The sequence below is a fragment of the Panthera onca genome, chromosome B3, assembly GCF_046562875.1.
Source record: "Panthera onca isolate mPanOnc1 chromosome B3, mPanOnc1 haplotype 2, whole genome shotgun sequence".
NCBI classification, from domain to species: Eukaryota; Metazoa; Chordata; class Mammalia; order Carnivora; family Felidae; genus Panthera; species Panthera onca.
In genome coordinates, this window is record NC_138344.1 from 62,815,457 (window position 1) to 62,835,042 (window position 19,586).

The window sequence follows — 19,586 nt, forward strand, 5'->3', positions numbered from 1 at the left end:
AGATTCTTAATATATTCTCTCTCTGCGGCCCTCCTAACTCCTACTGCTGTCTTAGGCTGAAAGAAAAACACATGTAAAGAAAGGATGAATTAAAAAAAAAAAAGAAATGAAATGAAAAGAAAGGAATGAACAAGACACCACTTTTATGAAAAGTTAAATTAAACTGGTAAAGGGGTGCCTGGGGTGGCTCAGTTGGTTAAGCGTCTGACTTCGGCTCAGGTCATGTCTGACTTCGGCTCAGGTCATGATCTCACGGCTTGTGAGTTTGAGCCCCGTGTCGGGCTCTGTGCTGACAGCTCAGAGCCTGGAAGCTGCTTCAGAGTCTGTCTCCTTCTCTCTCTGTCCCTCACCAACTCGTGTGCACATACACACGCGTGCTCTCTCTCTCTCAAAAATAAACGTTAAAAAAGTTTTTTAATTTAAACTGGTAAAAGCAATTCCATATTTAGCAATACAGACCCTATTACAATGCTCGATTTCTGTTGTGTGGCAACAATTGTATCATATTCAGTACATATGCATTTTCTATGCTGTTTCTTTTCAGATAAAAAGCAACAGCTATGATGTGGGGGGCAGCACGGGCTGCGGTTCGGGGACCACGTTTATCTGGCCCAAACACAAATACTTTCGGGTACCCAGTACATACCTCTGGGAGGTGAGCAATCACCGTTGAGAGAAATGGTTGGTACAGTTGCTCTTGTGTTTGTAGTTTAATAAAACAGACCCCACAGCTGCCAACACGTGGAAATACTAAGAAGAACTTGTTATAGGGAAAGGCTATGAAATGAACATTTATTTATGACATCCAGAAACACAGGAAACGACTCCGTTCAAATCAATGATAATAGCTAACAAAAGCAGCAGAAACACAATGCAGTGTATTTTCTAATGGTCCTTCGCTAATGGAACAGACGAGGCAGAACGGGTTCCTCCAGCCATAAATAAATGTCCTGTTTAATACTACCGAATTACAGAACGTTAGTGTTAATATAAATAAAGGGCACTTAATCCTTTTATTTGACAGGTGAGGAAAATCAAAATCTAGATAAGTGACTCGTCCAATCAGATACATAGCCAATAAGCAAGAAATTGCAAACTAATGCCATGTTCTAGCGAAGCTTCTGTTCTCAACACTAATAATTTAAATAAGCGATTTTGCCTTGATAATAAAGAAAAGTCAGGATAAACTTCCATATGCCAGATTATCAACCAAGGAAGGCTTCGCCAAGATAAACCACCAAACACTAAGAAGAAATGCACACCAGAAGCACAATACACAGGTTCACCAATAATTACTCATTCACATTAGCTGGATGCCAAATAAGCCATGACATGCGTTACATATACACATACTCAGGTGTTTATAGTATGGAGGATAAATTATTTTACTTTAAAATACTATCATCATCAGACTGTCGAGTCTTCTCCTTTACAATCTGAGCTACTTTAACTACAAAACTGAATGAAATTATAGTTTTAAACTGTATTCTTTTCTTAAAAAGTTCCAAGCTTTCTCTAACATAATGAAATCTAAAAGCTTTCTCTTTTTTTCCAACAGCTAAGCCAAGGTTCCAAACAGCACTTCAAAAGCACAATGAACCACACAAAAGAACCCTGTAGCTGGTTAATTTTCTGTGCCAGTCCTTGGCATTTTTATGGTGTATTTCGAGTCTAATAACATTTAAAGCATTTCATCTTTTGATGTTTTTCCCCACGGTGTTCCCAGGGCACGAGAGAATGAGTGGCAGAACAGTACTAATTGAAAAAGAAGAAAAACAGTAATTAAAATCCTAGGGTGAAGACACAGTAATGGAAGTGTCAGAGAATTACCTGCTTTGTATGCTCTCCATCATCGAAGTCTTCTGGAAACTTAGGCGACGTGGGCTAAAAGAATATTATATTCAAACCAGTAAGTGCTTGGCAAACTGCCGCAGTGAAAAAGCATTTAATCACCAGACGTAAGAAAATCGAGTATAAAAATGAAAACAAGGAAAGACTGAAGTGATACCTTCTTGAAGCCCAAGGCCCACAGTTCCAAGCACATAAATATTATTTTAACACAAATTTTACCCAAATGACAGCCAGATGATAGAAAGCACCTCATCTGAGGACAAAGTATTTTAAAATCTAATGGTTTCAGAGGAAGACCAGTAGCTTCATAAAACACACAGATGAAAAGAGGAAAAAAAAAAAACCCCAAAACAAAACAAAAACCCAAAACAAAAAAAAACACCAAAGCACCAACACACAACAACAACAACAACAACAACAAAAACCAAACATTAATACTTAAAACCCGTATCTCCTGAAAAGCTCCCACCTTTCTGGTAAATAAGATTTCAATCATAGCATCAACTTGACAGCTTAGATATTCTTCAAATGAGGGAACAAACATGAACTTTAGACTAAAGAAAGGCACTTCATCAAGGAAATAATCCTAGAAGAGCATTCCAAGTCAAGGCAAGGACATGGTAATCACTTTATTTACTTCCATACTTTGTGAACATCGTGGTCTATGCTGTACTGGCAATAAAATAATTCTAGTTTTCAAAAATACCTAGAGGAATATTCTCAGTCATGGTGGATAGGATTTCAGCTCAGGAAAATAGGCGGCTCTTTGCTTTGCTCATGAACATGCAAATCTAAGCCACCCCCATTCACCCAAACCTTGATGCTCTCCACTTTGTCCTAAAGCTCTTTGTAATGGGCATCCTGGGCCTCACACACTGTTAACACTGGTCCCTTTTAGTTTGGGCAATAGGTGAGGCAAGGATTAATCCCAAAATCACTAAGGGAAATTTCCCTGGGGAAAAAAATTCAAGTGGCTGCTATCTTCCCCAGACCCTTTTAAATTTCTGGCCATAGGGGTATTCCTGAGGCATTACTACCATGTCCTTTTGGTTAGAACCTTTCATTTCTAGAACTAAATCTCCATTATCCTTATAACTCATTTCCCACCATTGCAACTACATCAATATCATGCAAAATTTTTTGATTCTTCTTTTGTTTTAAAACCAAGAGTAAATCTCTAAGAATAATTTTTTAAAAGTAACTATGACCTAGCAATCTCTCCAAGTAGGATTTCCAAAAACAAACAAAACTGGGGAAAGTTTTTCATGACTGGAAGTGTATAAGCAGAGGTAGATTTCCTTTTACTAGAAATATAGATTATAGTGAAACTGCCTCTTCCATGTTATAAATACCAGAAGGGTACCCTGCATTAAATTCTGATGTCCACGCTAAGATTTGGGTTACTGGAAGTTGAGGCATTAAAACATCTGATACATACATCTCTGAGTTGGTTGAGAACAAAGATCCTTTCTGAGGCCGTGACCATGGGGTGGTAGGACATCTCAAAGAAGATAATTCCCAGGCTGAAGAGATCCACTTTCTAAGGAGTAAAAAGAACTGTATTTAGACAGCCTTGATATGAACGTGTCATTTACCAGGAAATTATACGATGAGCACTGTTAGCTGGAAAAAGGTTTACTAAGGGAAAAACAAGCCACACTAGAAAAAAGTTGGTTTTTTCTAAAAAAATTATAGGTATAAAGTGCAGACAAAATACTTGCTGTGGGGGCGCCTGGGTGGCTCAGTCGGCTAAGCGTCCGACTTCGGCTCAGGTCATGATCTCGCGGTCCGTGAGTTCGAGCCCCGCGTCGGGCTCTGTGCTGACAGCTCAGAGCCTGGAGCCTGTTTCAGATTCTGTGTCTCCCTCTCTCTCTGACCCTCCCCCATTCATGCTGTCTCTTTCTGTCTCAAAAGTAAATAAACGTTAAAAAAAAATTGAAAAAAAAAAAAGAAAACATCTTTCCTTATAAAAATAAATAAATAAATAAATAAATAAATAAATAAATAAAAAAAAAAAAAAAAACAAAATACTTGCTGTGATTTCTCAATGCTTTCCTTGAAAATTCACTGAAATTGGTTTAGCGATATACACAGACATAGAAAATCACTGGCTGACCACTGAGAGTGATCCCTAAAGAGCAAGGACAAATGAAATCTGTCCAAGGAATTTGCTTTGCTTTGCTTCCTTACCCATCATCTCAAAAGTGAAACGCAGACCAAAATCTGCAGTTGATGGCAGAGGTCAACTACTGATTGCAAAGCCATACCAATGAGGATAGAAAAATGGCGCAAGTAAAAAAGCAAAAGGGCAAGTCAGTGCACAGAGTCTCAGGTAGGGAGCTGGCAAGAGGAGGATGCAGTGTGGAAGGCAATGTGCCTGAGGCAGCCGGCAGGGGCACCCTGCCGAGAGGGAGGACTGTACGTGGCAAACTGCACACAGGCACAGAAGCCACTTTCAAGGGCAACTCTTGCATGAATTTGGACTCAAGGATTAGTAGGGGAGAATCCAATTATTACCAGTGATGTCCCAAGTCTTAGAAACAAACACTGGCTGTGGCATTTCCTACACACTGTCTGTAGAAAATGGTGAACATGCAGAAAAGCACCAAGAAAAACAGCAATCACCCCTAATGCCACTGCTCAAGGATATTTACTACTGGTCTAAGACAGGCCTGCTGGTTTTTAAACGCATCCACACACATACACACACCCCCCTATAAAACTACAACCATACTATGGTTTGTAACTTTTATCCCCTTAAGATAGCGAGAATATTTTTCAACGTTATAGCATTTTTCTAGAACAGGCTTTTAAAACATGATATTAATGACGTACAGTATTCAATTACATGGAAGTCCCAGAATTTATTTAACCATTTCTTTTTATTTTTTTTAATGTTTTTATTTATTTTTGAGACAGAGAGAGACAGAGCATGAGCAGGAGAGGGGCAGAGAGAGAGGGAGACACAGAATCCGAAGCAGGCTCCAGGCTCTGAGCTGTCAGCACAGAGCCCGACGTGGAGCTTGAACTCACGGACCGTGAGACCATGACCTGAGCTGAAGTCAGACGCTTAACCGACTGAGCCACCCAGGCGCCCCTTTAACCATTTATTTTTAAACACCATTATTTTTCACTGTTCTAAATAATGCTGTGATGAACCCCTTTTACACCCATCTTTTTGGATGTCGTTGTTTCCTCTGGATAGCTTTCAAAAGGGGGAGGTGCTGGGCCAAAGGGTGGATAGAGCCCCTTTAAGGATTTCATTACACCTTGCAAACTGAACTCAGAGAGGTGACGTTAAAGGTGCCCTCACATGCCCATGTCGCATGCGCGCGCACCTCCCACACCCTGGCCCTGCTGGGTATTTGGAGGCCTAGCTCTATGTCACTACCCAGCGATCTCTGTCAGAATGGAAACCCAAACCTGGGTTTTACTGCAAGCCTGAAAATATGCTCTGATGTGAATGGCCTAGTCTATTTTTGAGATTTAGCTCTACACTCTTTCCCTAAGTCACCCCATCCAGTCCCATGGCTTTCAATCCCTCTTGGGCTGATGACTCTCATAGGTATACTTCTGAGTCTGACCTTTCTTCTGAATTCAAGTCCTGAGTCTTCAACAACCTACTGGAAATCTCTAACTGGATCTCTCATCAGGCATTTCCAACTCAACGCTGCCCCCCAAATGGAATTTTCCTGCTGTCTCCCCCTTTGTCTTTCCCCATCTCAGTCAGCTAGCTTTCCCCCAGCTGCTGCAGCAGAAACCTGAGCACCATCTCATACCCTCCTTTTCCTGACCCAACATCCACTCCGTCAGGAAGCCTGTCAACTCCCCTCCGCAGTGTCTTACAGGAAGCACGGTTCCCATCTTCACTGCTCCCGCTCTAGTTCCAGCTAGCAGCCACCCCGCCTGACTCCTGCAAAGCTTCCAGCAACAGGTGGAGTGAACTCTCTTGCTCCAGACCCTTCACTGGCTCCCGGTGCACACTCCTATTGTGGCTAAGCTGGCCCTGGATCATGTGACCCTCATCTTCCTTTCCAGCTTCACTTCATGCCTCTCTCCCCCATAGCTCACCAGGCTACAGCCGCACGGACGATCTTTGTGATTGTCCCAAACGTGCCAAGCAAGCTCTCACTCAGTTCTCTCCTTATGCATGCTATTTCTTCTGCTTACCCTTTCTCTCAGCTCCCAGCTTCTTGTGGGTTGTCCCTTATCCTAAAAGCCATCCCCTTGGGGAAGCCTTCTATGGTCAGTTTATCTAAAGATGATGCTCCCTATTATACTCTGGTCACTGGAGTTCATTTCTTTTCTTTACAATTTGTGATTCTTTCCTTTATTTTTTACTTGTTTATTGTCTATTTCATCCCCAAAGGATAAGCTCCCCAAGGGCTGGAATACGACACCCGTCTTATTAGTCAACTGTACTGTTCCCTGTGTTCCTGGAGCCTAGCCTAGGACCAGGTTAGTGCAAATCCTCTTTGGATAGATGGACTGTAAGGTCCTTGGCAGCAAAAACCAGTTTCAGTTACTGTTCGGGGACACCACGTGCACTATGTGGAATAGTCACCTCAATTGGCATGTGGACACATAGCAAGGAAATGAATGTTCCTGAACATCTCAGCTGGTAACTAAACCCCAAATACTGTGATCTTGATGTTCTTACTAATGGGGTGTCTGGGTGGCTCAGTGGTAGCGTCTGACCATGGCTCAGGTTATGATCTCACGGTTCATGAGTTCAAGCCCCACGTTTCGGTCTGTGCTGACAGCTCAGAGCCTGGAGCCTGCTTCGGATTCGGTGCCTTCCTCTCTCTCTCTGCTCCCCCTCACCCCTCTCACACTGTCTCTGTCTCTCAAAAAATGAATAAATGTTAAAAAAATTTTTTTTTTTTGATGCTCTTACTGTTATCTTACTCTTGAGACCTTTCTTTTTCCCCAGAAGGCTTCCCCTTTACCTGGTTATACGTGGGTCTGGTGCTTCCTTGGACCTCTGGGCTTACGTACAAAGCAGTGCCAACCATCCCCGTCAAATGACCTATGTGGAAGAAGGCAGAGGGAAGGCTTTCTAATGACAGGAGTAAGGCAAATTTTTATTTAAAAAAAAAAAAAGTTTTTTAAGAGTGAAGCATGATCTGTTAACTATTCACTGTACTCAGAGGAAGAAACAGCATGCAATTCACTAAGGCATTACGTCTAAGTCATGTATGGCCACACATTGTGTTTCACACAGGAGGTCTTTGCTGTTGCACACAGGCGGTGCCAGAATGAACACCCCAGATGCCCAGGTCATGAGGTAACCTCACATTGCCATGTGGGGTCAGACAAAGCGTAACTATCTACCTGTGGGAGCCAATTACTCTAACCAAAGCTCTAATTTCTCAGAGTTCCAAAGAACAAATAACACAGTAAAAAGGGGATAAAATTAAAGCATTTTCATGATTTTGTTAATTTAATGAGTAACTGTAATTTGCTTTAGAGTAAAATCTTTCCAGATGAAAAACAGGTTTCAGATTAAGAAATTTTATACTGTATAGTATACGTAAAATTCTCCAAAGAGTAGATCTTATGTTGAGTGTTCTTAGAAAATTAATAATCATAACCATTATTATTATGATTATTATTATAATAAATAGAAGGGCAGGAGGGGGAGCCTGGGTAGCTCGGTTAGTTAAGTAGCTGACTTCATCTCAGGTCATGATCTCGCGGTTTGTGGGTTCGAGCCCCGCATCGGGCTCTGTGCTGACAGCTCAAAGGCAGGAGCCTGCTTTGGATTCTGTGTCCCCCTCTCTCTCTGCCCCTCCCCTGCTCATGCTCTGTCTCAAGTAAATAAACATAAAAAAAAAAATAAAAATTAAAAAACATAATAGGGCAGGAGGAAACTTGGAGGCTATGAATATATTCATGACATAGACTGAGATGATGGTTTCATGGGTATAAATGTATAACCAAACTCCTCAGGTTATATACATTATATTTGCAGTGTTTTGTATTTAAAAAAGAGAGACAGAGAATAAGGGATAAAAAACCTTTGTGGTCTGCTTTTTAATACACTACATATACAGGTTTCTGGATTTACCTGAAGGGTCTGGCTTAATCAAGTGGTCTGCTGTATCATCTTGCTTGCCATCAGCCTAAAAAATATAAGCCAGTCAAATATCACTCTTAAAATGTTTTATTATTCTACAGGAATAGCTTCTCCATTTCTAAATAAAGACTGAAAAATTATCCACAGAACACAGACTAACTAGAACAATGCTTTTTCTGAGCTTTAAATATGTTTTGTTTAGTTACCCTACTAATGCAGGACTCAGTGGAAACCCAATGAGATTAAGGAGAAGGGCACTTTGTTGTAGAATTCTTTCTTCGTGGCAGGAAGCTCCAACAGCTTACAGAAACCAATGTATTTTCACATTGCAGATGGCAAAACAGAGTCTATTTACTAGGAAAATTAAGAGTATGATAACAACAACAACAAACTCACTTTCTAACTTTCCCACTGCTGTTTCCTTATCTGGGTGAATCTGTATTCTTCTTTCCAAGAGGCTGGTCACCAAATCTGTTCCACTCTCAGTGCTAGTAACAATCAGGTAGCCTCACCTTCCTCAACTGTGCCTGTGACAGCACCGTCTCAAAAGTGACCCTAAATCACTGTCTTCTGGGGTCACTCCACAGGTTCCTGTCACAAGAACCACCATCCATAATAGCATCTCTGACATTAATGCCATTAAGCCTTCCCCAAGAGGGAAATGCCAGGCACTGTTCCAGGTGCTTTACCTGTATTCTCATTTTATCCCGCCAGCAACACTGAAGTCGGTATTAGCATTAGGTACATTTTATTTTTTAATTTTTTTTTTTTTAACGTTTTATTTATTTTTGAGACAGGGAGAGACAGAGCATGAACGGGGGAGGGTCAGAGAGAGAGGGAGACACAGAATCTGAAACAGGCTCCACGCTCTGAGCTGTCAGCACAGAGCCCGACGCGGGGCTCGAACTCACGGACCGCGAGTTCATGACCTGAGCCGAAGTCGGATGCTCAACCGACTAGGCCACCCAGGCACCCCAATAGGTACATTTTATACAGGAGGTATTGAGAGGTTAACTAGCTAATCTGCCCAAGGTCATGCCACAAGGGACCAGCAGGGATAGGATTCTAGCCTAGGTCAGGGCCTCCAGAACCTGTGCCCTTATCTACTCACTATACTATAGCCTCCAGATATCAAGTTAAATTATTTCGTTTGGGGATCAAGATGCCATCATCTGGGCCTTCCTTGGTCTTAGCACTTCAAAATTCCCTGCTGTTGGGGCACCTGGGTGGCTCAGTGGGTTGAGTGTCTGACTTCGGTTCAGGTCAGTATCTTGCAGTCCATGAATTCGAGCCCCACGTCGGTCTCTGTGCTGACAGCTCAGAGCCTGGAGCCTGCTAAGGATTCTGTGTCTCCTTCTCTCTCTGCCCCTGCCCCACTCGTACTCTGTCTCTCTCTCTTTCAAAAGTAAATAAACATAAAAAAAATTTTAAAAATTTAAAAAGCCCCACTGTTCTACTCAGGCCCACACCCTCACTGTCCCCTTCTGTTTCCTCCCTCTCCTCTCCTAACCTCACCTTCTGGTTTTGCTCCTATAGTTGGAAATTTTGCTCCTATGGCACCATTGATCCTGTTTTCTTTCTCTGACCACCCTGAAAATTAACTGCATGTGCTAGAGATTTTATGCCTAGCAAATTTGTCTTACTATAAGTAAAGACTCTTCCTCTGGCACTTCAGGCCTGACAACTAGAAGAATCCCAGCTGTCCACCATCATCACTGCTCCCGTTTGACTCATAGCTTTAACCAACCAGACAGCCTGCTGGCCTCCAATCATGTCTGTTCACCCCAGGGCCTTTGCTTACGCTGTTCTCTCTCTCTGGGATCCCCTACCTGGTCTGCCCTCAATCTCAGCCTGCTGGACTCCCACCCATCCTTTAAGGCCCATCTGAAATGTTCGTTTCTTTATACCGCCCTTCTGGGTCTTTATAACTATATCAAAATTTTCTCGTGCCTTTGGTCTTATATCTCGATTTCTCTTACTACACATTATTTTAGCTTTGCATGTTAAAGAATTACTCTGTAATGTTGTAAAGAATAAAATAAATACCTTCTGAGTTACATGTTGTCTAGGACTGGCTCTTCTCATATTTGTTGTTTGTTTTTAGCTTTGTTTCCCTAAATTAACTAAAAGCTCCTCAAGTGTAAAGCATCTAGCCTAGTGCCTGGCATGGTAGACCAAACTAGCAAACTATTTCATCAAGTATTATATGTCTTTGACCTAACTCTCATCCACAAACCGGTAATTTTATACCTCTCAAGTGGAACGTCCTCACCAAGATGTATTCACCCTTGCAAAGCCTAAAAGATCAGTGGTAGTTCACCCCTTCAGACTTGCAAAATTTCCTGAAGATTACATGGCACAGTTCAGTCAACCTCGTAACTGTGAAAGTTATGAGGATAATGAAGGCATACAGGGCCATTTTTCAGGCATAGTCTAATCTGAAAAATACTCACCGTGAAGGCTAGATGGTCTGTCGCCAAACCAAAATCACCTATTTTTACATGGTCATCGGAATCCAAAAAAATGTTGACAGGCTTCAAATCCCGGTGAATCATTCCCTGATGGAAGAGAGCAAAGAACGGTTTCCCAAATACAGTTTATAGTTATACCTGTTTCCTAATTTCAAAGGCCAACCAAGCAAGTAATGAGAAGCAGATGAGGTGTTCCCCTGCAGACCACACTGGTCCAGGCCATATGGCCTCTGCACGGTCTCTCGACTGTCCTGCCAATGACCTTGCCACCCTCTCCCAGTTTACCTCCTAATGGTCCTGGATCAGATCAAATCCAAATGGTTCCACGGGGCAGTCAAGGGCCCCTTCCACTAGGTTCCCAGTCTTTCTCCTTTTGGCACCCTAAAACCCTTGCTCTGGTTGGGGAGACAGACACCATTTTCAACCCGTCTCTTATTTTCTTCACTATTTTTCCTAAGAAATTCTTGTTTTCTCCACTCATTTGAATTGTGCCAGCAGTTCCAAGCGCCAGCTCACCCATGAAGGCTTCCACAGTGATTCTAATTCAACTTGCATCCCTAGTACACACGTAAGTGCCCAATGATTATCTGTTACGTGAACTCGGCTTTCTCCCCTTCCTAACGGCATCCTCATGATGCTTATTGTTTTAGGTATGCTAATACAGGAAATAATTAGAATGTAATGAAAACATCTTATTGTATGATCGCTTCACTGTCATGTGAAGGTAAAGTGTGGCTCCTTCAGACCACAGCAAGTCCCTTTCAAGCATAGGGTTTGTCATATCCTCGTGCCTGTCTGCATTTCGAGGTGTGGCACAGTATTAGACACCCAGCAGATGATTAAAAGATGCTGAACGGACTAGATGGAGAGGAGGAGAGGGCTCGGGGCACACTTCTAGGAACCCAGGTGATCTCATAGCCACAGAGTTCTAACGGCTGCCGTTAGAACTCCTTTTTATTTCCAACCTTGCAAATCGTGCCCCACCAAATCATTTATAAACTAGATGAACTATGGGCCTAGCTTTTTAGTATCAATACACTATAGTATGAACATTTTAAGTTAAAGAAAATTGAAGCAAAGGGGGGAAAAAGTACCTATACTGACTGATGCATTAGATAATCCCATTTTTAAAATGTAAGCAGTGTTTCATCCTGAAGCTAGATCCGTTACCATGTGCATTGATGTGACATTCTCTAACTCTCTAAAATGACATCTTATACCATGTGGCGAGCTGTGTTTCTCAGTCTCATTTCTACTCTTGCTAGGTGGCTTTCTGGTCTCTCCATGTTCCTAGGAAGGACAGCACTAAGCCATTAGAATCAAGTAACTGGGCCTGTGTTAATCACACTCTTCCTTTATTTAAAAAAAAAAAAATTTTTTTTAACGTTTATTTATTTTTGAGACAGGGAGAGACAGAGCATGAACAGGGGAGGGTCAGAGAGAGGGAGACACAGAATCTGAAACAGGCTCCAGGCTCTGAGCTGTCAGTACAGAGCCCGACGCGGGGCTTGAATTCACGGACCGCGAGATCATGACCTGAGCCGAAGTCGGCCGCTTAACCGACTGAGCCACCCAAGCGCCCCACACTCTTCCTTTATTTTAAACAACTCAAGGAATCATCTTTGCTTTTGGTATGTGTTCAAATATTTCCACTTAACCCAGAAGCTGCAGAAATCTTTGTAAATCAGATAAATATTTTAGGCTTTAGGGCCATGCAGTCTCTGTCACAGCTACTCAATCCCACCCACAGTTTTATAGCACAAAGATAGCTATAGGCAATGTGTAAACAAACAAGCATGGCCGTGTCCCAATAAAACTTTATTTGTAGACACCGACATCTGAATTTCACAGAATTTTCTTGTCATGAAATACTCTTCCTCTTTTGATTTAAAAAACAATTAAAAAAAAAATTTAGACAGAGCGAGCAAGCAGGGGAGAGGGGCAGAAGAAAAAGAGAAAGAATCCCTAGGAGGCTCCACTCTCAGTGCAGAGCCTGACATGGGTTTGATCCCACAACCCGGGAATCATCACCTAACCCGAAATCAAGAGCCAGAGGCTCGACCAACTGAGCTACCCAGACACCCCTCTCTTTTGTTTTTTTTACAACCCTTTAAAAATGTAAAAGCCATTCTTAGCTCACAGGCTGTATAAATGCAGGTAGAAGTGGAATTTGAGCCCACAGCCACAGTTTGCTGGCCCCTGTCCTAACCTTCAGTATTTTCTTTGAACTTTCACACTTTATACCCTCTGTTTCTGTGTTTCTCCAATCTCACAGTATTTTTTGTCATAAGTTTTACATAAAGTTTTCAGGTATGAAATGTTATAAAGTTTACTTTCTCATGGATATAAGCCAATCCATCCAGAATCTCTCGAAAAAGCCTCCAGAGTCTGATGGTATCCTGATATAGTCCCTGGTCAATGGTGTCTCGCAAAGTGCTCTTCTCACAGTACTCCATCTGGGGGCAAGAACAGACCAGGCAGCATTTGATTGTACAGGGTTTCAATTAAGGAGAACAATGGCGATTAACGTAATCTTCCATTTTAAAACTTGTGCTGTGGATTTTAAGTAGTTAAAGGAAAGGCTTGTTTTTACACTGAAAACAGAAACCAACAGTATTAAAAAATTGGGGGGAAAGAGGCATAATCATAGCACCCCAGCATAACCATTTTAGTTTTCCTATTATCGTTCACTTAAAACACATAAGACTTGTTTAAAACCTTGTGATAAATAATTTCATTATTTTTCAAATAATGAAAAAACTGAGAACTACACAAAATTTTGTTTTACAAGACTGTTTCCAAACCCCAATTTCCAAGAAAGGCTAATTAAAAATCTAATGATGTCGTTAGTCTTTCTCATTTGTACTTTTTTTTTAAAGAATTTATTTTTAAGTAATCTCTAACCCAGCGTGGGGCTCAAACTCACAACCCCAAGATCTGGAGTCACATGCTCTTCCAATTGAGCCAGCTGGGTGCCCCTATCATTTTTACTTTGAATTCATGACAATGACCTGCAAGTCTAGAGCAAAACATTACAAATATCAAAACATTCAGGATAGGGCTCTTTCTCACCCTTCTTTATATATTAATGTATCAGAAAACAAGGAAGTATCATTTAAATATCTTAGATCAACACGTAGCATTTGATTTATGAAACCAGTAAAACGAGGCTATCGGTTTCCAACCAGTGCCAGAGTTGAGATTTCTCATGAAGAAAGATTTTACTGTTTTTAAAAAGAGGAACATGCCATTTTAGAGGACAGGAATACACTCTCGTGCTCAGGTTAACCATCTACAGATTCTGATTCCTCCTCTAGTCCTCACGAGGGCCTGAGACTCCCAGACCATGATCCTACTGCACCTTGGACGCACCTCCCTTATATACTCTGACTCCTGTCTAGAGCCTAATGGCACATAGTACATACTTCAGTTAGTGGTTCGGGGGACAGATGCTTTATTATGTGTGTTGTATGGTACCTGAAAGACGTTTATGTTAGGGAATACTTAAAACCAGCTCCAACTGTAGGAAAGCAACCACCTCATTAGTCTCTTTGGAAACACTACTTCTGGCACACGGTACCGCGTCTCACACTTAAAGATCTCCCTCCTTATAGATATGACTGAAAATACTAATAATGACACATGGCCCTATTCACTTGGGGAGAGACAAGTTTTCCTCGTTCATACGTGGCTGTCCCTCTGCTGCCAGAGCTCACCACTGGCCAGGACTCTGTCCCTCAGACACGTGAGCAGGCTTTCCTTTTAGTAAAGCCTCACTGGAACTGGTTTGCCTACGGCGCCTGTCTGCCAGAGGTTCCAGGACACTCTGCCTAAAGCTACGTTGGTGTTTCTTCCGCACATGCAAGGATGTGTATGCATCACGCCTTACCTGTCCAGATTCAACTTGTTAGAGTGAAACTTCTGTCCATGCACAGTCTGGCATTTACGGAATTCAAATGGTTCTAATTACCCTAGAGACATTACTTCTTCTATTTTTCACAAGTCTTTACGTCTTCTATCTCTCACAAGTCTTTGAGACAGCGAGACGGGGAACCAGAGGCACAGAAGGCAGAAGCAACTCGCCTGAGCTCACACAGCTGTGACTGGGGGATGCAGGAGGAGAACTTACACAGCCTGAGTCCAGAGCCCTGTGCTGTGTGCTGCTATGGTACAGAAAGCATGAGTTCAAGGAGGGGCGCCATGTTACAATCCTCTCCGGCCAATTAATCTTTGGCAGTGCGGGTGAGCCCTCTTCTGCCCACTGTCTTGCTCCAGCCTCCTGAAACACACCCGCCAGCAACCACTGGGAGTTGCCGTGTCACCAAGACGCACATGTGCCAGGCCCTACCTGGATATATAGGTAGTGCACAGCCTCAGTGGTCGCCGATGGCTCACTTTCATGGTAACTGTCCTTCCCATTGCAGTCTTCATCCTAATCCAAGACAAACACATGAGAAGTCAAGAACGGGAGCTGAAATGGAACACGAGCATCACTGCCATCAAGTCGGTGGCACTGATTTATAGTTTGTTTGTGGGAGCATTTTTCAACATTTTTCCTTTTTATCGAAGAAAAAAAACCCCGACCTCTCTGTTGTGCAAACCATCAGGTTCTACTCTTGAATCATTTAAATACCCTGAGGATTATCTGCAGAAGACTGTTAATCTCTTGGAGGCTTTTACTCATCAAGTAGAATGTCCCCTGGCATGTTGCCCTCAACCAAGTAAAACCAGGATTATAAACTTGGTGCTCCCACAATACTTCAATGCATGACTAATGCTGAAACCAAAGCAGTAGGTTAGGTTACTTATACTATTATTCCCAGTTAAATTTACAATTTGTAACTTTAAACCAAGAGGAGTCTAAGGTGATTTTAATTAAAAAAAAGGAAGTACCTAAGAAATGTTGGCTCATGCAGTCGACCCTCCTTCACCTCAATGTAACTGCTTATCTAACAGGGCCTACATGTAGACTTCTTTACCTATACTGAATGCACCCTTATAATTCTGTTTCTATTCGTAGAGAATAAAGCCATGACACTCGACCCTTTTTTCAAACTGGTTTTTCAGACCACGATCCACACGAAGAAACAGATGTATCACACCCAGTTCGCACACTCACGAGAGCCACGGTATACAGCTTATCTTTACTAGTGTGACGCACTTCGGTGTTCTCTACTCTTCTCGACGGCATTAAAAATTAAGTAAAGCTGGTTGTGGCCCCTCAAAATTGTTTTCATAACCCGTTACAGGATCATGACTCTGTTAAAACGCTGTTCTTGGGGACAGTGTAGGGAGAATAAAATGATCAAGATTAACTGGTCATAGAGACCAACATAACTTCACAATTATGCTATTTAATTACTTAATTCAACTGGCATCCCCAACCACATAAAGTTTCCCCCAAATCTTCTAGGAAACGGTTTGCACTTAAAAAACAAAACAAAACAAGGGGCACCTGGGTGGCTCAGTCGGCTAAAAGTGTCTGACCTTTGATTTTTGTTTCAGGTTCTGATCTCCTGGTTTGTGAGACTGAGGCCCTTATCAGGATCTGCACTGAGAGCACGAAGCCTGCTTGGGATTCTCTCTCTCACCCTCTCCCTCTGCCCCTCCCTTGTGTGCAGGCACGGTCTTTGTCTCTCAAAAACAAGACAAAATGAAATAAAACCAGCATGTCCATTTACTCCTCTCTTCTACAAGCGAGCATGTTTGATTATGTAGATAAATTAAGGCCTGTAAATAAACATAGGAGTGGCAAATAAATGAAATAACCACATTTTTAACATTGAAAGTTTCTATATTTGCATATCGGAGCAAAGCTTTATTATTCTACCAGAGGTTTATAATGTCAAATGTTAGTTTTCTTACAAGCCCACCCATGATAAAATGGTGTAATTTCTATTTACATATTTACCTGATTCTGACTCTTACTGTTCTCATCTTCAAAGATGATATCACTGTCAGAATCTGAAGCAGGTCTTAAAAAGAGAAATAGAGAAATACTGAAGAAATCAAATTCCCTGTTATAAATTCAACAGCTAAGAGTTATGATCAACTGTATCCAACTGGATAGAATGAAATCCAACCAGCAAAGTAAAAGATGACCAGGGTGGCTTCTGAGAAGCATAAACTTCAGGATCATAATTATTGGTTTGGTAAACCCCTTTTTAGAACTGCAGTTGGCCCCATGTCAAGACTCCAGGTTAGTTTTTCAACGTCCCAGAGTTGGAAACCCTTATCCAAAAGAATGCTCTCTAGGGGCGCCTGGGTGGCTCAGTCGGTTAAGCGTCCAACTTCGGCTCGGGTCGTGATCTCGCGGTTCGTGAGTTCAAGCTCTGCGTCAGGCTCTGTGCTGACGGCTCAGAGCCTGGAGCCTGTTTCAGATTCTGTCTCCCTCTCTCTATGACCCTCCCCCGTTCATGCTCTGTCTCTCTCTGTCTCAAAAATAAATAAACGTTAAAAAAAAAAAATTAAAAAAAAAAAAAAAAGAACGCTCTCCATAAACTTTCTATCAAATGTACTAAAGTGAGGTATTGGAAGGAATTCCTATTTTTCCTTCCTTCAGGGCTTGGATTTTGGAGATCTTGTGACAACAGTGGGGGAAAAACACCTTTGGATTGAATCTGGTTACTTTTTCAACATGCACACGTTTGTGTATGGAAACACGGTGACAGCCCGGGTCTCTCATTGAATCCCCTTCCCCCAGGGGTGGGCCTGGCGCCCCCACGGATGATCTTACAGGAAGGGCTGCGAGAAGACACCGTCGTTCTCCTCCTCATCGTCCTCTTCCTCGTCGCTGCTGGAGCCCGGGCCAGCGGCGGGGAAGCGGGCGCTGGCCGAGCGCTCCCCCGAGGTGCTCCACTCCACTGAGCTGAGGATTGGCGGTGGCGCTGTGGCCTCCACGCTGCCAGGGCCGTCCCGCCCGCTGTCCTGTGCGGTAGGCCGAGACAAACTTTGCCCGTCCCGGGCCTGGGGCATCCCTGGGCTGGACTCCGAGTCCGAGGGCAAGATCCCCAGGCCCACCGGCCGCTCGTATCTCTCGATCCAGGCGTTGTAGTAGCGCACGATGTTCTCATGGTGCAGGCGTGACAGCAGGGTCACCTCGCCCTTGATCCTGCGGAAATGCCTGCTGGCCGGGTTGATGGGGATGCGCTTCACCGCGTAGCAGCAGCCATCCAGCTTGTTCTGCACCTGCCGAGAGAAGAGGGGGAGGAAGCCAGTGCAGGTCAGCGGCTCAGAGCCATGCAGAGGTGACATCTGTATGGCCTCACCAATCCCCTCCCAAGGCGAGCCCTTGGTTCTGAATGAGGACCAAAAGCTACAGTGGAGAGCCACACATTTCAACCTCTTGAGCTGAACAAAGTCTGGACTGCGAAAAAACAGAAAACATCTCACCTCAAGTAACAGGTGTATTTAGCTTAATAATAAGAGACCTGGAGAAAATATGATCTCCATTTGAATCATTGATTTTGCCGACAATCACATTCCTGCTTTCCCAGTATCACATATGCTATCTCAACTTCTAAGAAATTGTTGAATTACGAACTATGTTCCAGATGCCTGGGTGGCTCAGTCGATTAAGCATCTGACTCTTGATTTTGGCTCAGGTCATAATCTCACAGTTTGGGAGTTCGAGCCGGGGTCTGGCTCTACGCTGACAGCATGGAGCCTGCTTGGGATTCTCTCTCTCCCTCTCTCTGCTTGCACTCATGATCTTTCTCAAAATAAATAAACTTAAAAATATATATGTATGAATTATTTTCTGAAATCAGTATAAGGTTTCAGAATTTTAGCTTCTCTCCAAGTTTTGTGTTTTGTTTTTTTTAACAAAGTCACTAAACACCAACTCAGCTGAATGCAGATTCTAATTCTCGACTTACAAAGCTGTGTAAAATTGGGCAAAGGACTTAATTTCCTCAAAATTCAATTTTCTCATCTATAAAACGGTACATATACCACTTCCCTTCCTCAAAGGTCACTATCTGCAAGGATTAAGTGAATGAGGCGAGCAAAGCACTTACAATCAAGGCCTCACTGAGAAAGATGCTCAGTAAAAAAAAAAAAAAATTGGTATTAACACAATTATTGCCCACTGATTTTGTTACGAAGACTTATGATGGAGGGGCACCTGGGTGGCTCAGTTGGTTAAGCGCCGTAACTCTTGGTTTCAGTTCAGGTCTTATTTTTCAGTTCGTGGCCCCATGTTGGGCTCTGCACAGACAGCTTGGAGCCTGCTAAGGATCCTCTCTCTTCCTCTCTTTCTGCCCCTTCCCTGCTTGCTCTCTCTCTCTCTCAAAATAAATAAACATTAAAAAAAAAAAAAGATTTACAACTGATGACATGTATTAAGACTAAAAAAATGTGATTAAGAACACAATCAAATAAAAACAAGAAAAATACAAAAGAAAGTTTCAAAGGCAGGTCTCTACATCCTGCACAGAGGCATCTTCTCTTTGGCAGTTGCACCATGCCATTGGGTTGACTGAAGTAGCTTTGAAAAATTTTTGTTCACCAGAACATTCCAGACCCAATGTGCAGGTCAAATGAGGTGATAAAAGCAACAACTTGGCCATGGGCGGAGGGAGGAACTAGTTAATGACAAAATACAAAATAAAGCATCATTCTCATAGGTTTAGATTAGTATAGTAAATAACTTCCAGGATAGAGAAAGGAGTACTATAAAATTGTTTCAGATTACCTTTGTGTGGAAACAGTGGCAAGAAACATGCTTTTGAGTAAAACAGATCAAGGTCTGAAGGCTGGTTTTCAACTGTTAGTGCATGTATGTAACCTCACGCTAATTACATAACTTCTCTGAAGTCAGTTCCCTCGTCTGAAAAAGGGGGTTAATATTTATTTCATAACATGTCACCAAATTGAAAGATAAGGTTTGCGAGCCACCTGCCACGTGACCTGAAATATGGAATGTGCTCCAAAAAGCTCTATGTAGCCCTGTGTTGTTTACTGCCATGTTAATAGAGTAGAAGACCATGCAAAGTCTTGGCATGGTCTTCAACCTTGAGTCTCAGAACACATCATGAACACTTGGAGTCACTGATTGGGATGTGGAGCTTGCTACACTGCAGATTTCTAGGAACTCACTTATTAAAATGGAAAGGTGCTGGGGCACCTGGGTGGCTCAGTTGGTTGAGCATCCGACTTCGGCTCAAGTCATGATCTCACAGCTC

At 42.5% G+C, this 19,586-nt stretch overlaps 1 protein-coding gene across 8 annotated transcripts in view; it reads right to left on the reverse strand.

Moving 5' to 3' along the window:
* The window catches only part of EIF2AK4 (eukaryotic translation initiation factor 2 alpha kinase 4), a 98,652-nt gene that overhangs the window by 36,625 nt on the left and 42,441 nt on the right, over positions 1 to 19,586 (reverse strand). For 7 of the 8 annotated variants that reach the window (XR_013556251.2, XM_078448484.2, XM_078448487.2 and 4 more), the window contains 9 exons: positions 17,138 to 17,589; positions 16,313 to 16,376; positions 14,750 to 14,833; positions 12,735 to 12,857; positions 10,384 to 10,488; positions 7,922 to 7,976; positions 6,801 to 6,880; positions 3,290 to 3,391; positions 1,831 to 1,884 (listed from right to left, as the gene is read on the reverse strand). Coding sequence is in view for 7 of the 8 variants with exons in the window: in XM_078448484.2 (XP_078304610.2) it covers positions 1,831 to 1,884; positions 3,290 to 3,391; positions 6,801 to 6,880; positions 7,922 to 7,976; positions 10,384 to 10,488; positions 12,735 to 12,857; positions 14,750 to 14,833; positions 16,313 to 16,376; positions 17,138 to 17,589 (1,119 nt within the window). In the remaining variant the exon portion in view is untranslated. The remainder of the gene's footprint in view (positions 1 to 1,830; positions 1,885 to 3,289; positions 3,392 to 6,800; positions 6,881 to 7,921; positions 7,977 to 10,383; positions 10,489 to 12,734; positions 12,858 to 14,749; positions 14,834 to 16,312; positions 16,377 to 17,137; positions 17,590 to 19,586) is intronic. The other variant, XM_078448485.2, reaches the window with a different exon arrangement.